The sequence below is a fragment of the Rissa tridactyla genome, chromosome 2 (genome assembly GCF_028500815.1).
Source record: "Rissa tridactyla isolate bRisTri1 chromosome 2, bRisTri1.patW.cur.20221130, whole genome shotgun sequence".
Classification (NCBI taxonomy): domain Eukaryota; kingdom Metazoa; phylum Chordata; class Aves; order Charadriiformes; family Laridae; genus Rissa; species Rissa tridactyla.
The window spans coordinates 19,813,998-19,834,144 of record NC_071467.1 but is presented as its reverse complement, the minus strand read 5'-3'; the positions used below and the strand labels follow the sequence as shown (position 1 = coordinate 19,834,144).

General features: G+C 43.9%; 1 protein-coding gene across 3 annotated transcripts in view; it reads right to left on the bottom strand.

Annotated features, from left to right (window-relative positions):
* The window catches only part of SYBU (syntabulin), a 41,938-nt gene extending 22,025 nt beyond the window's left edge, over nucleotides 1-19,913 (bottom strand). For 2 of the 3 annotated variants that reach the window (XM_054193159.1, XM_054193156.1), the window contains exons 1-3: nucleotides 19,775-19,913; nucleotides 19,250-19,436; nucleotides 5,919-6,116 (exon numbers count right to left, since the gene is read on the bottom strand). In XM_054193159.1, the coding sequence (XP_054049134.1) occupies nucleotides 5,919-6,116; nucleotides 19,250-19,436; nucleotides 19,775-19,798 (409 nt within the window). In that variant the 5' untranslated portion in view covers nucleotides 19,799-19,913. Of the gene's footprint in view, nucleotides 1-5,918; nucleotides 6,117-15,492; nucleotides 15,832-19,249; nucleotides 19,437-19,774 lie in introns of those variants that run through there. The other variant, XM_054193157.1, reaches the window with a different exon arrangement.
* Between the last annotated feature and the right edge of the window lie 234 nt (nucleotides 19,914-20,147).

The window sequence follows — 20,147 nt, the reverse complement described above, 5'->3', positions numbered from 1 at the left end:
CCCAGAAAAGGTGCCATCTTGGAATGTGGGTCATAAAGTACTGCTGAATAAGTCGCAGCAGAAAGACAGATTACACTGAGGTCACCAGTCTTCTCAGCGCTCTCACCTTTGTGTGATCCTACTTGTAAAATGAAGCACACCAATTTATTTTAGGGATCAGTCAAAGTAGATTGCTACCTCCAACTACAGGTCTTCTGTTGGTTTTTTTTGGTTGGTTTGTTGGTTTTTTTTTAAACCAAACAATGTGACTTTGCCTTAGAATACATAGTACACCAGCAGCATTTTTGAAAGTATTTCAACGTAAGAGGTAGAAGTACCAAGTAGTAATAAAGAACAATGAACCCCTTTGCACGCCACAGGACCTACTCAAGTTAGCACATTCTGTAACTTGTTTTTCGTATTCTGTACTGCTGTTCCTGAACAACGGGGACAACAGTTCTATTATTTTCCCCACTGCTTGCAGATATTTGGTACGGAGAATGAACAAAAGCCATGCAAATACAAGATACAATGTTCTTGGATACATGCACCAGTAAAACATGTCTTTCTAATATTTTATCAGTCTTCCCAAGAGAAAACAAAGTCCTATCGTTGCATCCTTCTGCAATCAGAAAGGCGAAGTTCTTGAGACTGAAGTACACTTCCAGGATTACCTCTAATACAATCCTCTCGCAGAACTACACACAAACTCATCTGTTTTTTAAGTGAAGGACATACAGACATATGTATCAGTCAGACACTTATTCCCACACTGTCATGCTGAAGAGAGGGAGCGAGCTGACAAAAAAGCTGTAAAATCTTACAGCCAGATGTCAGTAAAACAACCTAAATCAGAGCTTTTACGTTTTGTTTTTAAATCAACGAAAGTGACTGCCTTTCGCATACTGAGACATATGGAAGTAGAGTAGCAATATGGATAATAAACTTATCTGCTAATTTTACACTACTGGATTAACTAGCCACTACTCTTTGCTTGCACAAGCTGCCCCCAGAAATGAATTTCTGGACATTTAGTATCCTGCAATCTAATCCTCAAACACCAACACAAAAAAATCAGCAGGAAGAGAGTGCTACGTTTTAAGAGCTAGACATTTTTAACAGCAAGACATAATTTGCAGCCAACACCTGCATTTACTATCTAATCTGTTTGGTTTATTTAGCTCTAACTGTAATATCCCCAAATGACGAGCGTCATTTCCTTGCCTCCTTTTTGTTAACTACCATCAGCTCCAACGCCGATTGAAAAAGCACCTGCACCTACACCATCTCACAACCAATTTAAGTCCAATACAGTCTGCTCCACCTGTCTCTACTAAAACTCCTAATAGTCATAAAGCCTGCAAAGTTTAATGTGTTCAGACTGGGACATCCTAACCCAAGGCTCATTCACTCGTGACTTGACAAATTCACCATCAAGAAGTAGAGAAGATCATACTGGCAACACACGCTGAGTACAACAATGCTTACTATGGCTCAAAGTTAAATGACATTTTTAATTGAATAGCGATTGTTAAAAGTTTCTTTTTTTATTCTTTCATTTCTATGAACTCATTATAAGTGAAATGGCAGCCCACAGACATGAAAGATAGGGCAGGTAAAGCACAAATTGTGCCTTGCAACTACTTAAATACAGATCTGAGTGATGCACTATTTAAAGGGAAAACAGTCCGGAGAACACAGAACCACAGAATCTCTGGGGGTGGAAGGGATCTCTTGAGACCACCTAGTCCAACTCCCTGCTCAAGCAAGCCTAGCTGAAGCAGCCTGCCCAGGACTGCATCCAGTTGAGTTTTGAGTATCTCCATGGATGGAGCCTCCACACACAACTTCTCTAGGCAACCTAGCCACTGTCTGACCACTGTCACAGTTAAAAAAAAAAAGTGTTTTCTTGTGTTCATGTGGAATGTCACGTTCCTTAATTTCTGCTTATTTCCTACTGTCCAACAAATGTAGGTGCTCTGTGTGGTGAAAGCCTCTGAGATTTGCCCACTAATTTGAACAGACCGAAGTTTTAATGCTGGAGTTCTCAGTGACTGCCCTTCTTCAAATACAATCCATTGCAGTCCCAACTGCCGCATAATCCAAAATGTTACTATTTTAGCCAGAGTCAGTAACAGATGGCCAGATGTTTTATCAGCAGTGAAAAATAATAGCTTTTTTGCGTAGTCTGCTGCTACCTGGAATGGTTATTACTGAACCAAGCTGGGAATGACAGCCAGCCAGTCTTTACAAGGTTTGGGAGCCAACCCTAACTGTGGCTCACCATGGCCTCCTTTCACGCAGTGGTGCGTGAAGGGACACCTTAGACCTCTACTCTGCAGGCTCCTGAAGGTGCAGAAGGGATGAGTCTGGGACAGTCTTAATGTCTTATCTTAAGTCTTAATAATTTCATGTGAAACTTCAGCAATTCCACGGGCTCTAAGAGGCAGCTCCAACAGTAACCTCGGCTCATTCAGTGAACTGTCCCAAGTGTGCCCACAGCAACAAAAACAAGAAAGTAAGACCAGAACTTTTGCCAGAAACGCTGAACATCGTCAGCTGATCAGGTGCCCTTCTAAAATTATGATGCTTACAGACATTTAAATAGAAGCACATCTCTGTGTTACTTTAAACGTGCAAGCCCTTTAAAAGTTATCGACACAACTCTTGCCCAAGACCCCCTTCTTTATCCACATGTATTTGGAAATTTATCAATACTTTGCAGCTTGCAGATCCAGATGTTGAATCTTTGCACTAAGCATTCTAATGGAAGTCAAAAAACAAGATGAGAAAGACAGTCAACGAAAGCGAAACACTTGCCACTATTCTCAACAAGATGTGGACGTGAGCTGCAGGAATTCGGGATGGATCTTTGCAGGAGTATACCAAGATTGTCAATATGTGGAAGTGTTTATGCTCCTGTTTATTCAATTACAGAAACTGTAGGATTCAGCACAGCATCTTGATACAAAACTAAGTCTAGTGTTAATTAAGCTTTTTGTGCCTTTTTGCGAGGGCATTTTCCGCAACACATTTTCTAATGCTTTTAATATTGCATAATTGAATGACATCCAAAAGAAGGATGAACTCCTAAAATCCTGAAATTAAAAGGCTTGTAAGTTTCTCCTAGAGTGGATGCTATATATCTTCCTTCATGTTCCTGTCCTCTCCGTCCTTTCCTGGGAAAGCAGGCACAGATTTTAAACCCAATTCACCTATAACACCACGGTGATTTGGATTTAATGTACAACAAAAAGATTACCAACTATCCCAAATGAATAATGTTCTCATGATTATAAATCTTTTAGAGGGTTAGTAAGATGCAGTGATAATGCATTTCAGGATTAAATATGGTTCGCTATGTAAATAACATAAATTATGAATGATACGCAAATCTAGTTTGTTAATACTTAAAGAGGTGAAGATAATTTAGATCCATATAACAATGCCTTAGGCTGTTAAAGAAAAAAAACGTATGTTGTATTTCATACTTTGAAGTACAGAAAAGAAAGATGAAGTGATGTTGCTAGAGTAGCAGAAAAGCATTGGAGCTTGGCAACAGCCTGAAAACATCCCAGGGTTCATTCTCAGTGCTATCCCACTCTGACATTTCCTGAATTATCTAAATATTTGTGTGAGTGTTACTTCTGAGATTCAGCATGTTCCAAGAAAACAATCCTGGAAACATAAATTTTCAGCAAAATGACAGGCATTTTGAAGGTGCACACTGATTGATGTACTTGCCTACAAAAATGTAGCACAGGACAGAGTCTGTAAAAGATAGGGGTAGGCTGGATTTGTGTCTCTCCTGTCTGGCTCCTGCTATGTGGTCATTATCACAAGACGTTTCAGATAAATATGAAGTAGAGATTATCTCCATAAATCAGTAAGGGCTTTTGGTAGAGAGGAAGATATTATGCACAACCCCTTTTGCACTGTAGTTTGAGGTATCCAGATGCATGCAGAACTAGGTTACATACGACAAGGACACATTGCTGTTATCCTCCTCCCACGTCCCACTTCCCTTCTGCTGCTCCCCTGTTATTCCCTGTGTGTTTTGCTACATGACGATACCTCCTCTTTGCACAAGGCCTAGATCTTCCCGACTGAGTCACCAGAAATTCACGTGCAAGTAGGTCATGGGGAAGGGACTGGATCCACCTGAAGCCAAGAGATAGCAATGGGAGAGAATTGCATTAACCCCTGTGGCCAACAGTGAGGAAAATGAATTCCAGCTGTCCCCTGGCGTGTTCTCAATTTCAGGAACGTCCCTCACCTGTGTCAGCTCTCACACTGACTACGATGTGGTTTTTGACAACTTTCCACTAAAAAGGTGTGAGATGTTTGGCAGGAGGAGCTTAAAAGTACTCTGTAAATCAGACCTGGTTCTTTCTCTGAGAGTTTTGGTGGCTCTTGGGAGCGATATGCTTGAACTCCAGAGACAAGTTTTCCAGCCTTAGAGATCAATCAATGCAGAGGTACCGACATCTACAGAATGGCCCACCTACAAGAATACCTAAACTAAGTCAATTCAAAGACTTGAAACAATACCATCAACTAAAATGAAGATGACTTCTGACTATTACTACAAAAGGCTAATAACTTAATATTACAGGTGAATTTAAGTGTAATAATCCAAAACAATTAAGTAATTTATTGAAACAAGTGCATAACTCTTCTCCATGTGAATAGGACTCTTCAGTAGAAAAATAAATTTCCAATTCTTTATCCACACTTTGCTAAGCTACATCCATATTCACATACAAAATGGTTGTGGCAGCAATGGCTGCAGATTTGACTGTCATATACCATATCCACTGCATTCTGCCTGCGTTAGATTCCTTGATTTTAATGGAACAGAAAACAAACCTTGAAAAAAATATTATCTATCATCCATTATGCAGGGCAATGGGAGGCTGGGAGCATTCAAGTAACACTATGAAATGAGCTGAAGAACTTGCAGGGATAGTGGCAAGTCAGATTTAATCAGCCCTTTCAATGACCAAGCCAGTGAAGGGTTTTTGTAACAGATTCTCTACTGTTTCTGGATTAAACAGGGTGCTAGTAAATCTGAGCTGGCTCCTCATGAAACTATCTAAATTGCTTCCAGAGGTAAAATGACTCTGGAAACAGCATAGCCGGGAGGTACCTGAGCTCATAAACGATGTCAGTTCTGCAGCTGGCTCTGTACAGGGTCAAAATCCTCTCTGCCTCCACGATTAATGAAATAACAGCACAAATATCCTGACCATTTGTAATTAAGAGCTGCCTGTACATGCATCACAAAAACATTTCATATCTACTCATTAAAATTACAGCAGCCAATGACGCACCGGGACATTTAGCCTTGGATGTGCGACAAGGAGGTGCTGATGTAGGTGGTGGTCTGAGGTGGGCCATTAGCTGGAGGCAAGGGGAGACATGCTCTGGATTCAGCCAGCGCAGTATGGATCTACATCTGCCCAACTCCCACAAGGCTGCCCGTTATCTTGCCTTGGTTTGACGTGTTTTATCCCCAGAGATATCACAGCCTAGCAGCATAAACTTTAGGCAGGATCCAACGATAAATCTAACATCAGACAACTATAATTCTTTGCTTTAATAGTAAGTGTCATTTATCTTTGGCCTGTGAAATATGTGTGCAATTACCATGAAACAGGATAAAATCAATTTCAGTTGTTATTTAACATGACTATCGAGCTTCATAAAAGAAAGTGAACATATCAATTAATTATATTATCATGAAAAAGCTAATACCAATAGTATTTTCAAATCTTGCAGGTGGCTCTGTAGAAAGAGCCCAACTATTTTTTTTTTTATTTTCTATCAGCATTAGTGGTGTCATGGGCAGCATAGAACAATGTATGTACACGCCTGTAGATGTTCTAGTCAATTAGAAAGTGTAATTAAAGAAATGAAAGGAACTATACTATACTCACCGGGCTTTACAAGGCTTGTCTTTGTCTCCTTCTTATATCGAGCCAGCTGCGGGGTCCCTTCACTCATTGGCCCTGGACTGAATTTCTTCCTGGAGAAGTCTCCATCGCTACCAGTGCAAAAACTGATTGGACTGTTTCCAGCATCAGAAGGTGTCTTAACTGGAGATACTGACTGGCTACTAGGACAGCCGGTGTCATCTGAAGAGAAAAGGGAAAACATCAAAACTTCTAACTAATAAGAACATGAATGTTAGCAGAATTTAAAAAAAAAAAAAAAAAAAGTGTTTGGACTACTGTTTACAGTCAGTTACCCAATACGCACAACACTGGCTCTGAAACTTGGTGAGAAGCTATTAATTTCTCCCATTTTGTGAAGAAGTCTCGATACCTTATGGCAGACTAAAACACCAAGCGCTTGTTTCACTAAGCCTGACAAAATACAGAATCAGGGGCTACATATTAAAAACTCAGACCTAAGGTAGATTCCCTTGACTTAGCTAGCTTGGGGGATATTACAGCAGGAAGAAATGTACCTAAGACACAAGCATGGCTTGTGTAGTGCACACTGGATGAAAAGCAAGCATGGGCCACATGCACTCCTTCAAGATACATTCCTATCTGGACAACAAGTGAACGACCTACAGCCCATATGCAGAAAGTCATGACTTTCATTTAACGAGAATTAATAAAGGTTTTTCCTTTTAAAGCAACCACGATCACAGAGCTCATCCATTCTTAAGAAGCAGCTGTAAGGTACCTGGTTCTGAAGAAGGTGAGTTATACACAGACTGCTTTTGTTTAAAGCCAAATCCCATCAGCAGCCACCCCAGAACAGACCCACATTCCTGACCTCCAGGAACACAAACACTCCAGCTCTTCACAATTAAATGCAAAGTAAGAAGTCTGAGTCCAGGTGAAACCCATATAACAAACACCCCCTTCATCTAATCACATCTCTTGTAATCTTGAGTAATCACAGCTCCCCTAAAAGTCATGGTGGTTTTAGAGATACACAACAAAAACAAACAGGCTACTCTGACACTGGGAAGCCGTGAATATTCACTCTCCTGGAGAAATGTAATCATTTGTTCTTTCCCAGCACAAAATGAAAGCTGCCATCTTAATTACGCAATTGCACTCTGCTCCTGGTGCATTATCTTTACCTAACATGAAACTCAGAGAAGTACCTGCAACGGAGCCAAATGATTTGCATGACCATGTTGCACTTCCCACTTCCACCCTGTTTAAAATTTAGGTCAAGCCTGATCTTGCAACGAGCTCTGCATGGGCAGACTGTTTAAAAAGTCAGTATATGACTGTGCATGTATAAGGCAAAAGGGGCACTACATACCCATCTAACCCCCTCCCTGCCCTCCTCCCACCCCTGCAGGAAAGAGCAGCTATTGCTATTGTTAACTATTGGCTCCTTCAGGACAGTAAAACATCCTCATCCTTTCATGTGAACCAGCTTTCCTTCATGCCTGGGCAGCTACTCTACCCTCACCTACTTCCAATGTTCTGCTTCTCATTTCTCCGTGTCCTGCCTCCAACGCTGAGCAAGGCACCTAGACGTGCTGGCCATCCAAAGCATGCTAGATGCATCAGAATGTGACAGCTGCCTGACGTGTCGGTGCCCCGGCCCCTGCGAGCTGCCAGACACGAAGCCAAGCCACGGGGGCAGCCCAGCCTGCTGCTAGAATCACCTCCCAAGGCACAGACGGCAGTAACGGTGCAAAGCACCTAATCCACCTGAATCACCTTCGATTCCTTCAAACCAGCTCAGTTAAGCCTACAACCATCTCCTTTTACCATCTTGCTGCTGCCTTTTGCAATTCAGAGTTAGTTCGTAGAAAAACAGCGGGAAAGAGAGGACTGCTAATAAGGTTTTCAGCCCATTCCCACATTCATCCTGACTACAGCAGGATTGTTGCCCACACCATTTTTAGTTTACTTTTTATCCTTTCCATTCCCATCGGCACCACAATATAACTCAACAGAGTGAAGAGAGAAAGTGGCAGTTTCCTCCCAGATCAGCACCTGTTTCCTTTTCTCAAGGGTTCGGAGTCTCTTCTGGAGGCTGAATGAACGCTACCTACAGGGCAGCGTACTGGCGTGCCTGAGTGAGCTTTTGAATTGCATTTAAGCAGCTCCCTTTAGCTATATCCAAAACATCTCTTTAGAAGCACATGAATATTTATCATCAAATATATTCAGAAAAAAAGTGCAGCTTCATGCAGTTTATTTTTAATTATGACCTTTCCACTTAGATGTTTCTGTATGTAGCACTTTGTGTTTAAAAAAAACCCCACAAACTATTTATTTCACCTCTTCACCAGTAATATCACTGCAATACCTGGACGGGTTCTGCAGACCTCACAGATGTGTTTTTTATGGGAAACTTCATGTACAAATAACTCCTAAAGCTATAGAGATGCCACCTGGAAGAATGTCAGGAGCTGGTAAAACCTTTCCACAATGAAAGAACTAAACTACAGCGTTAAGAATTAGGGCATTGAGAAAAACAAATATGTAAAATGAACTGCAATAAGGCAATAGGGAGCTAAAGAAAGCATATAGAAATAGTATTAAAAAAAAAAAAAATGTAATTACCACCCCCACCCCCTCGCCATTGCCTCTGATCATACACTGCTGAGACTGTATGATCAGATTATGTCAGATCTACATATCCTCGTTTTACCCTTAAGGACTTCAGCTTTCTTTGCAGTGGAGCGTTTATTAAAGGAACAAATGAGTCTGGCACAAAGAACAATAGCTCTTCTCTCCTCATCCCACTGGTGACGTTTAGACTCACCGATAACCAGGTGAGCATTCCCACTCCAGCTGAAGTAAATGAGTGATTTTATTGTACTCTCTCTCCTCTGATAGTTTGTTATTTTTTTATGTAATGCATAACTTCTACCTAGTATGAGCCAGAAATGTCAACAAAATGACAAAGTTTCCAAATCTAGGGCAAGCTGCAGAGAAACATTTTTCTGTGTCAGGTTTTTGCGGTGCCTTTGGAATAATCAAAATGTTTACTATCACAGCAGGGAACAGCTGCGTACAAAACACCGGTGCCCACCACCAAAGGCATGCAAAGCTCTGCTATACACCGGGGGGGAACCACCTCCCAGCCAACCTGCAGCTCACCGTGGTGGCCCAAGGAGAAGTCCTGGTGAACAGTGAGGTGCTACCCAGCCGCTCAGTGCAAGCCAAATTGCCTGCACTTACCTTCGTTCTTCCCTGCTGCCAAAGACTTAAAGGGCTATTTAATGGTGTTTAATATTGCAGGTGAACGCCCCACAGAAGAGCAGCAGAATTCCCCGTGGACCCTGACCCCGCATCAAGCTGATGCCCCTGGGTCCCGCAGGCAGCCTGGCCGCCCGCCCCGCTCCCTGCCCCAGCCAACGCCTCCCCCTGCTCCTGGCTCTCAAGGGGAAGGATGCAACCGCCCCAGCGTGGGTTCAGGATTTACCACAGACCTGTAGGCTGCTCCAAAACCCCACTGACAACTCTGATGGAAGGAGGTGAAAACCTCCACCTGCCCAGAAATGGGCCAAGATAAGGAATCTGTCTCCAACATAGGCAATGGGGTAACAAGAGCAGAGGAGCCCATGATGGGATTCACTTTCTGCTGAAGATGTGATGTGAATGTAGTTTTCAGCAAGGTCACTTAAGGATTCAGTCCTATAACTCGTCTAGAGTTTTGCCCCAGTAGGGACTTCAGGAATACAGTTAGACGTGATCTACCTTCCCAGGCACGTAAGCATCAGGAAGACAGAAGAGAGAAAGCTGGCAAATACTGCTGTGAAAGTCCATACTTCTGATCTTGCCTGTACTATTTACTTGCACAAGAGGGAGAACCACATAAATTTATAACACACGACTTTCATTGCTTGCTTAGCAATATTCGTGGTGTCTTTTTTCACAGCGGCCTCCTAAGAGCGGTCTGGGAGTAGACTTTCCCTTTGAACATCAGCTGGATTTCATCACTGAAACTCTACGTCCAAGCCCTCTCCCAGATCAGCCACGCTTGCCAAGTTTCAAAGCCAAGCACGGGATAGTGTCTCCTCAAACAAACAATCAGGGAAGTTGCTCACAGCACTCTGACATTTGCGTGCACTGACTAGCTTTCAAATAGTAAAGTCAAAATATAAACAACGTTAAAGATAATAATACTCCAACAACTGACAAAAAAGATTCTTCTCATAGACTTTAAGGCCGTATGTTGTGACTTGATAACTTTCTCTGATTTTCTGGGCACAGAGACTTTAGAAGTTTCACTGGAATATGCCTTAAAGCCTTCTTTAGAAAAATACTGCCTTTTCCTGAAGACTTCAAGAAATACTGAACGCACAACCTCCTTATATAATCCATCCAAATAATTAATGATGCTCTTTCTGAGGAACCACTGACTTATTTCTACCTTCACCCCCAGCTGCCATGTCTAGTTATGCACTTTTATGCATCTGAACTGTCCGTCCCCTACCTGTTCCCTTGTCCCACTTTCATCTTCTTTTAAGGCTCCCTTGACCAATGTTCAGGCTGTACATACCCTGTATTTCCACTAAGAATTGCGGATTCCAGAACTAAACATGGGCCTCTAATGAACTTTTACCAGTTCTGTGTACTGAGGCAAAAACTGTTTCCTGACTTTTCCTAATGGTTCCCTTTCTGTTCATGCCACCAGGTAGCCACAGCTCTGCCAGGATGGCACACCGAGAGCTGGCTATTGATGGTGAACCACCGAGGGTATTTCAGCATTTCAAATAATCTCCCAACCTGCTTGTGTGCACCACATTTTTCAACACCCTACACGTTGCTTCGGTCTTCTTTTTGTGTTCTACCACAGGGGTGTTTTATGCATTAATGGAAGTTGCTGACAGACACCAAAGGGAACGTATCACCTAGCTTCCACCTGCTGGGGCGCCTTCTGTTTTAAATGGAGAGAAACAGACTCCTCTGAAGGGTGAGTCAGAACGACAGGCCAATTTAGGCTTCTCCAGTCATCCCACTGCTCTGAGTCACTGTCTGGAGGGTCTCATCTCTTTCCATTGACTAGCACAACCCCCGTTCTGACTTGGGCAGTGGAAGCAGGGAGGTGTAGCCCAGTCAGAAACCATTGCTAACAGGAGATTCACCACGTCATTCTGGAACAACTGGGCAACACAAAGGACCACAGTAAAGGCAGCAGGATGAAACATAATAGTATAAAATGCGTAGTACACACAAAAAGACAGAGGTGGAGCACATTCACACGGATGCCATCCGGCTCTCAATAGGTAGGAGTCTCACTCCTACCTCATCACGACACCGAATGGCCCTCTGGAGGCACCCTCACCTGCCCAGCAACGGTCTAGGGAGCACAGCGTAAGGTAATAAGTGTGAATATTCTCCTCAGCTCCTATTTGTACTAAACACTGCATTTTTACTGCAGCCATTCCAGTAGGTGATTTTATGTACTCTAGACATTTAGTCACTTGCTACAAACAATTTGTCACCTGCAAACCTGCAAAAGCACACAGACTGTTAAAAAAAATATATAATAACTTCAGTAAGAGTCAAGTCCTAAAAACGCTCCTAGTTTTAGATCATCTGATTAATCCTAAACTCATTTTACAGCTATTTTTAAGATCTGTTGGGGTTATTTAATAAAATTAATCAGAATATCATGTGCTCGTGAGGCAAGTGTCTCACCAGAAGTCAACTGCACTAAAGCAAAGCAGAAGAGCAACTAAAACTATATCCCTATCAGGAAAAGAGAGGAAGTTTATTTGACAAGGCCTACTTACACAAAATCCAGCTAAGCAAATTAATTCCACATTTAATTCCCAAGTCTTTGCTGACAGAACTTAACTCTGCTCCATTTTGCCTATGAACGAAGGCAGGCGAGCAGCTCCACCACCTCCTGAGGTCACCTAGAGAGGCTGTGCAAACTCTTGTCCTAGACTTGGATAGACAAAGCCATGGCTCATGTGACGTAGTGCTGGAAACAGTCCTGCTTCAAACAGGAGGCTGGAGGAAGTGAACACCACAGGTCGCATACAACCTACATGCTTAGGACCATACTTGTCTTTTACATTTTTAAGATATTCTACAGCTGGGAACCACCCTGTTTTCCCCAGTCCATCTTTCAATCTGGAACTATTGATGCTAATGCTCTAGTCATAAAATCTAACCCAGTAGCGAACTAAGTAAAATCAAGACTAAACATTTTCAGCTCCTTCTGATTGTTGCTGAGGCTCCTGTCATTAATATAGAGGCAACTTTTACACCTGTTCCTCACCAGCCCCTTTGACCCTGCTTCCATTGCACCCAGAGGCTGACCACTAATGGTCACTACTGATAATTTCATATGGAACCTGCTCACTGAACTCAACAAGTCTTCTCTGGTCGCTCACAGCATGGCATAAATGGTGACAGGCTCATATTGTGTAGGAGAAGCAAGAGGAAGGTTGAAGAAGATGGACTGACCCACTCCTAGAGCTTGGGCATCTTTTACCATACAGTATTTCCCCTAAACATGTCCTTAAAGGTATCAGCTCTTCAGCTGACTGTACAATAGCTAAGTGACACTGAAGCAGCAAATTTTAATTGACCTTGGCAGCAAATGATGCCTCTACTAATCTTCCTTCTATTTGAACATTTCACTAATAAGCAAGACTGATGTGAGTTCTGGGAAACCAACTGAAAAAAGGACTATATAATTGTGGTTTACTGGCTGTGCCATTACATTTATAGCACCACTAATGGTATTAGCATTACAGAAAAAAAGCATCGAAGCTTACTAGTAAAACTGTCAATAAAAATAGTACTGTTACTAGGAGAGCGCTGTGGTCAGGAATAGCACAGCTCCTAGAGTTTTGATAGCACATCACAGATAACACTTGGACAAGGGGTTTAAGATGATAAAGGACTGCAAATCTATTTGAAAATTTTAAAGAAAAGTTTTAACTAAAGGTCAGGAGAGGAAAGAGTCTGAAAAAGAGGCAAAGAAGAGTTCTGGCTGTAAGGCAGGGGGTTTTACGCAGTTTAATAGACTTCATTAACCTTTTCTGAGACCAATAGCTGGAAGTGGAGTCACTGCTGCTACCTCTGGTGGGAGAGCCTTGACTACATCAAGTGTAAAAAATGTTACCCATTTCATATCGACATTATGTGAAAAGTATGTATATATAGATGGGTTCCTGTGCGTGTGGTTTTATGTGCTTAGTTCACTTGTGCAGCAAAGGAAAAAATTATGAATATCCAATTTTGAAGGTACCATTTTTGGAAATAAAAATCTTGAATAGACCACATAGAAGTTTGTACTTCTTCCTCAAATGGCATAACATGTTGTACTCCTTTGTTCTCATATAGCCCTGCCTCCATGGCTGACGGCATAGGACTGTGATCCTCACAGCTTCAACATCACCTCATAACGTTGCCCTGTTTACCTTCCAAAGATGCTTGGAAACTGCATTGATTCTGTTCATTGTTGGTTTATGCATTTTGTTTTCTTTTTTTAATTGCCACCAAACCCAGACTGGCACTTAGCATCACCACAGAATTCACTCACTGTACTTCGTGATACATATATGTCAAAATACTGCTCCAAAATTTCAAGGACATATATTAACCCTATAAATGTAGGGCTGAAATATGTCATATAGAATTTATACAAGCTATATTCTTTTAATACAAAAGAAATCAAAGACTTCTTATTCAAGTTTCATTTCTGCTACAAGTTACGATGTTCTTCAAGATGCATGGCAATATTCAACTCAATGGAAAATTGCATGAAAAGCACTTTAGAGGTATTAGTATTAGAAGTATTAGATTACCCATTGGTGGCGAAGAAAATGCAGGATTTAGTTTGGAATTCAGTCCATCGTACACAGCAAGCTGCGACAAACAGGGCAGTAGAAAGGGTGAGGTACTGACTGTTCTCAGGACACCATCCAAAATGTGCCAGAGACAATGGGAACTCTTCGACTGACCTCAGGAGGCTCTGGGTCAGGCTTTAAAAGTTCACAGTGCTGACAAACGCACAAAAAGGTGACAACAAACATTCAAAAGGTCAAATATTTTGGCTTCCAGATGTTGTTGTGTGGCCCAGGAACAAAAGGATCGTTACTTAGTAAGAGGGAATAAATAGCAAAGCTGAAAGGGAAGCAGGGAAAGGCCAAAAACTGAGGAACGGGCAGGCTTTGCTCTTTAGTACCTAGGCACTTTTCTCATTTCCATGTTTGGAACAGATCTCTGCGCCGCAGAAACAGAACTGGTGGTTAATGACATGAAGCAATAATAAATTATTGCACGTAATCCGGCCCAGCAGGAAATTCTCCAGGGAAGCGGCAGTGAGAAAAGGAAGCGTGTCACCAGTGTCGCCCTTATGCAAAGGCCATGCATGCATTTCTGAAAGCAGATTTTGTTTCAACGTTTTTGTAAAGTAATATCACAGTGATTACTGAACTGCCTTACAGAGCGCTGAAAACCGATGCACCGGAGGAGACCTCCAGTTCAGGAGTTTGGAAAAATGGCAAAGGGACTGTGGAAAAGCGAAGCATAAAGGACTGCAGGAAAGAGAAGCTAATTTTCAGTGTCACACACTTGTGCACTGTTAAGCGTATCTCTTTGATTCAGTAACTCCGACTCAAAAAATGACAAATAAACTAGTAAGGAACTACTTAAACAAAATATTTCTTCTTATAACAAGAAACAAGATGAGTGGCAGAGTTTCCATAATAATACATACATATATACATACATATATATACACACACAAATAACAAAGGTAATTGTTTTCAGTAATTCATAATAACTGTGCAGCCTCCACGGCTAGCTGTTTACAATACAACCTACTTCAGTGCTCTAGCAAAGAAATTATTTAGCAGAGCGTGAGAAGGTACAGCATTTCGTCCAGTAACACCCGTACAACGCTCCTCCTCTGGTCTGTGGCTAGCAATATGGGTGGCACATTCACATTGACTTTAATAAGCCTGCCTAAAGCCTACATGCTTTTTTTTTGACATCCACACTCCAAACTCAGCCCCAGCATCCAAAAACAGCTGGGCCCATTGGCAAATAATCTCCGAGCCCAAGGGGACCGTGCACAGGAGCAAGTGAGCAGGGCATGGAAACGCTTCATGCAGCACTTGCCCCCCCGGGGCTCAAAGAGCAGCCACGGTACCGCAGCGTATTTATTGTGCCACACATGGAAACAGCAAGATTTAAAAAAATAATAATCTTTACACCAGAAAAGAACGAGTTATGAAATAAGCACTGAAGCCAAACCTTGACATTTGAAAGAAAAATCAAAAAAAAGAAGTTTCAACTCCTGTTTTGGAAAACTTTTTTGGAGTGAGTCACAACCATTCATATACAGAGACACCGCTACTTTTCAATGGCCCGTAGTACTACGCAGTCGACTTAAAAAGGCGATTTGCAGGTAAGCCCAAGAAAAGAGGAACCAATTGCTATGAGAATAAACCAGGTCCTCTGCCTCATACAGTCCTTTGCTGAACTGATTATGAAATGCACAAGTGCTTCCTGAAAAAGCTGCAGCTCCGATAGCAAAGCACTGCTGCGTTACCTGCAGAAACTGGGGCGACCGGCTTCTGAAGAAAGGCTGAAGGAAAGCTTGGGCATCGTTATAAAGGCAGCATGTAACAGCTCTTCTTCATAAGGAGGAATTTAAAAAGTATATCCCAAACTAGCTTCCTTTTAAAACACAGACTGTTACTGAGCTTAGCACGTCCAGGCTGCCTCCGCTCCAGTGCGCGACTGGCTTGGTACCAAAAGGATGTGTACACAGAAATCAGGGATAACGCCCCGCCCTAAGTATCTCGTTTCTTGCAAGGCAAGCACTGTAGCTGGAATTACCAAAGGCAGCCCGGCAGCCGCTTTGCCATGGACGTTCGTTGGCGAGGTCTAACCTGGTGCTCTCCTCCCGACAGCCACGGAGAGTGCGCCCCTAAGCGCAACTTATGGGAAAAAAACACACAACACGGGCAAATGCTCGGTGGCAGCCGAGCCAGAGGGAGCTGCTGGGAGAGTGCTTTTTTTCACCGTTTGACATCATGCAAGTTCCGTGGCCAATATCCAAGCCAAAGGAGGGCAGCGGATGGAGGAAGAGAAGTGCTCCCGTACCCAGTGACAAACAGGACCCCAGATGCGCTGCCATTTTAAGGAAGGATTGCACACAGTAGGCTCAGCTTTCCTACACAACATCCACACAGCATCCATGTCCACTCAGCAGAAACAAAGAATATTAAAAACACATCTTGTCAGGCATATCACAGATAAGATTAACAGTCTCACCATGTTTCCTACAGAATTACAAAGCAAAACCGACATAAAGTCAGTTGTAAATAACTGACCAAGATGATCAACTGAGTCTCTTATCCAGTCGCAGAAGACAAAGAAAGAACTCATCACGCAAATTTAAAACTTATCTCAGCCAGAACTAACAACTTCTTCAAAAGAAACCAAGCATTAAAACAAAACATCTCTTGTCTGTTGCCAAGAGGTATTTTTTGCTGTTGCCACCGTGCTCACAGCACCGCCACGGTTCCGAGATATTCCCCTTGCCTAAACCAACACTAACGATACCTGGAAGATCCTGCTGCTCTCATTTAGAGAGAAAGAAAAACTCCGAACCTTCATTTGTGCTTTGGGGCCAATGTAAGCGCCCAGGGAAAATGGACACCCTCAGCAGCTCTCGGCAATCAAGGAGGAAATATGTATTTAAAAGAAATCTACTGATCACAACTACTTGGTGTCAATAATAAAGGAAGAAAGCTAGCGAGCAACTTGTTGAGTAAAGAGTAAAGAGGAAAGGAATTATTCCAGGGGTCAATTCACACCATCTGCTGCTTATCAAGAACCTTTTGGAGTTTAATGCTCCAAAGAAGTTACAAAAAAGCCATTTATCCAAACGCTCATGAGCTTTTTCATACTGCCATCAGACTATCGTTCATCAAGTTATTCATCTGCTTACCTCTTCCAGATTTATTACTTGCTAATTTTAAATACACTTTCTGTGCACGCCACTTCTCAGTGAAGACGGTGAGTGCCCAGCCAGGCCCCAGGAGACGCAGGCTGAGGCTGCGGCCCCTCCACGCACCTCTTTCCATCCCCTCCCCAGAAACAGGAACCAGCAGCCACCTGCTGCCACCGGGGAATTTCCACCTAATTAGACATACGATGATACGGAAGGATTGGATGTAGAAGAGACCTCAGAGAATGCAGAAATCCATGTCAGTGAGTGTTGCTGTGCCTGCACCACCGTGAAAGCCCACCAAACCTACCAACAACAAACCCACATGGTGGGGTGGAGGACAGGGCTGTGGATGAAGGTCTGCAGGCTCCCAGCACTCACGCTGGGTACTGCATACCCGTACGGGTGCTGCAGGCAGCTTGAGCAGCACAAAGATCTCACCGGGGGAAGAAAAATAATCAAACTGAATCAACGCAGCATTCATGGAAGAATAAAAGATGGATAAAGGAAATAAAAATATGACCAGTTGTGCTTAAGAGGCAGGTTAAGAGACCAGCATCGCACTCTTGAATACCTCTGTGAAAGGCGCCTTAAAACTGCTAAGCCCTGAGACCAGACACGGCCAGAGTAAATACGAAGCTGTGCTGGGACTCAGGACGCAGCCCGTGTGGCGCAGTGGGACAGCGAGGGTACCACTTGGGCAGTTCTGCGTTGAGGAGATCTGGAGAACGCGATACAAACCCAAAATATATCATAAAAAAGAATGTCAGTAACCAGGATGAAAGGCTTGTCAACACACAGGGGGAAAACAAAAATCAGGATAAAAAGCAGCCATTTGGGAGAGATCATAAAAATAATGTATTTATAGAAAGCTTCAGAAGGTTTTACGCCTTTGTTTCTTGCGAGGCAACAGGCAAACTCAAACAGGTAAGGTGGTGGGACCCAAAAGGCATGGGAAAAAGACTTCAGCATGTTGTTTGTTTAACGCTCTGCATTGTTCATTAAACAATAACCAAATAGATCATTCCACTGAGCCTGAATTGCAAAATCTATCCAAGCTAAGAAGGAAATGGTAGACTCAAATATGGATATTGTGTTCCTCATTTAGGAAAATTGACTTGTTCTTGTACAGAGTGTTCAATACACTGCTTTTTGTTACAGGAATTTAAAAAAATAATCATCTGATCCACTGTAGTGAAGACAAAGATAAATATGAGTGTTTCTGGCTATTTTCAGGAAAACCTTTGGTAATTTAAATACTTTATGAACAAACAAAAACGCAGTTCAGGAACTGGCTCTGATATTATCTATTACAAAAATACCTGTTATAAATTCTGATTTTTAGTTAGACGGTGAATGTTATGCTCTCCAAAATACTATTAAAACCAGATTTTTAGTCACCAAAATATCTTTAAAATTACCATATGCATATAGAGCCCAAGGTGTTCATGATGTGACCCTCAATGCTGTTATCCACGTGCATAATGTCGTACATGGTGAAGAGGTTCACTGAATTAAAAGATTACTCACCACTAGTAGGTATCTGAGTCATTCACTGCTAGCTAAGGGACTTAAATTGTGCTAAACTCTGCACAGGACAAACATTGAACATAAAAAAATCTGGTTTCAAGTTGTCCCTGAAGTAAAGGGACATACTAATTTTGAAGAGCAAATGACATTTTCGTGGTCTGCAGTTAGAGAGTAGGAATTTACTTCTGGCATACCACCTAGCCATTGCCCTCTCTACAGAGAAGACATCATGCCCGGTTCACGTCTGGCCACACGCTTGTCAGGAGACGACTGAATTCTCAAATAAACAAAACTCACTTCAATAAGACAGTGAAAACTTCACCTACGTATTTTGTTCCAATTCATGCATGGAGATCATTGTCACAAAACTGAAAGGAATTGCAGTATCTGACCCACGTCTGATGCCCTTAATAGCAACTCCCCTGTATAACAGACTCTTTGGCTGTTGTATGGGCTTTTCAGAACGCCTCAACCCCCCGCTGCAGTTTTTAAGGCAAATCTTTCTCTTTAAAGCAACTATTCTACCGCAGTAAAACCGCCAACTTTTTAGCAGCGGATAGCAGAACTCGAAATGGAAACATCTGGTGTCGCTTACGGACACGTATTAAAAGAACAGATACTGGATTTCCCTGGAAAAATCAATGGTTGCCCTTCTTCATCTGCAAAGCGGGATGCTCGGCGGACTCGATAGGAGCCCAGACACAATGATGCTGGGTCTGGGGGGGTCAGCAGAGCCTCGGGGGTCGGCGTGATGGAGCCCACTGTGTCCCCCGGGCTGAGGACCGAATCGGGGGGAGTGTGGGGTGTCTGTCTGCGGTACCTGAGCAGAAGCTATTGCTGCTGACGGTCCTGCCGGACCCCCCGGAGGAACTGGGAGGGTTGAATTCCCGGCTCTCCTCTTCCGAAAAAGGCGACTCGGAAGCGGGGGATACCTTCTGCTGCGGACGGAGGACCAAGCGAGGGATGCGGCTGCGGGATACCTCCTTCTCCAGCTGCGCCTTCTGCTCCTGTTCGGGAGGGGACACCCCGGTGTCAGGGACCCTTCGGATGCGCCCTCCTCCTGACAGCATCCCGCAGGGGCAGGCGATCCCCGGCCCACCCCCCCCCCCGCCCCTGCGGGCGGGGGGGGGGTGGGCCGGGGATCGCCTGCCCCTGCATCTCTCGGTCCCTGCATCGCCTGCCCCTGCATCTCTTCGGTCCCTGCATCTCCTGCCCCTGCATCTCTTCGGTCCCTGCATCTCCTCGGCCCCCGCATCTCCTGCCCCTGCCTCTTCTCGGTCCCCGCATCCCTCTCTCCGCCCCACCGCCCCACCACCACCACCCCCCCCCGCCCCCGGCTCCTCACCTTGCTCTCCCGCAGAGGCCCCATGGCTCCTCAGTCACCGCGCAGCCGGGGACGGGCACCTGGCATGGGCGAGAGGGATGCGCTAAACCCGAGGGTTTGCGGCTTCTGCCGCTGCTTCTGCTGCTGCTGCTGCTGCCGCTGCGGCGCTGGGGGTGGCGGAGCCCGGCCCGGCCCCGACGCCGCCGCCGCTCCCCGCCCCGACACGTGGTGCCGCCGCCGCCGCCGCTGCCGCCCGCCCCGAGGGCGCCGAGCAGGTGCGGGGGACGCGGGGAGCATCCCCTTGCCCTGTTCGGCATCCCCCGGGAGGCACCGCTGGCAGCTCCCTGCCCGCCCCCGGCCGCGGGGGGCTGTGAGGGGCATCCAGATGTTAAAA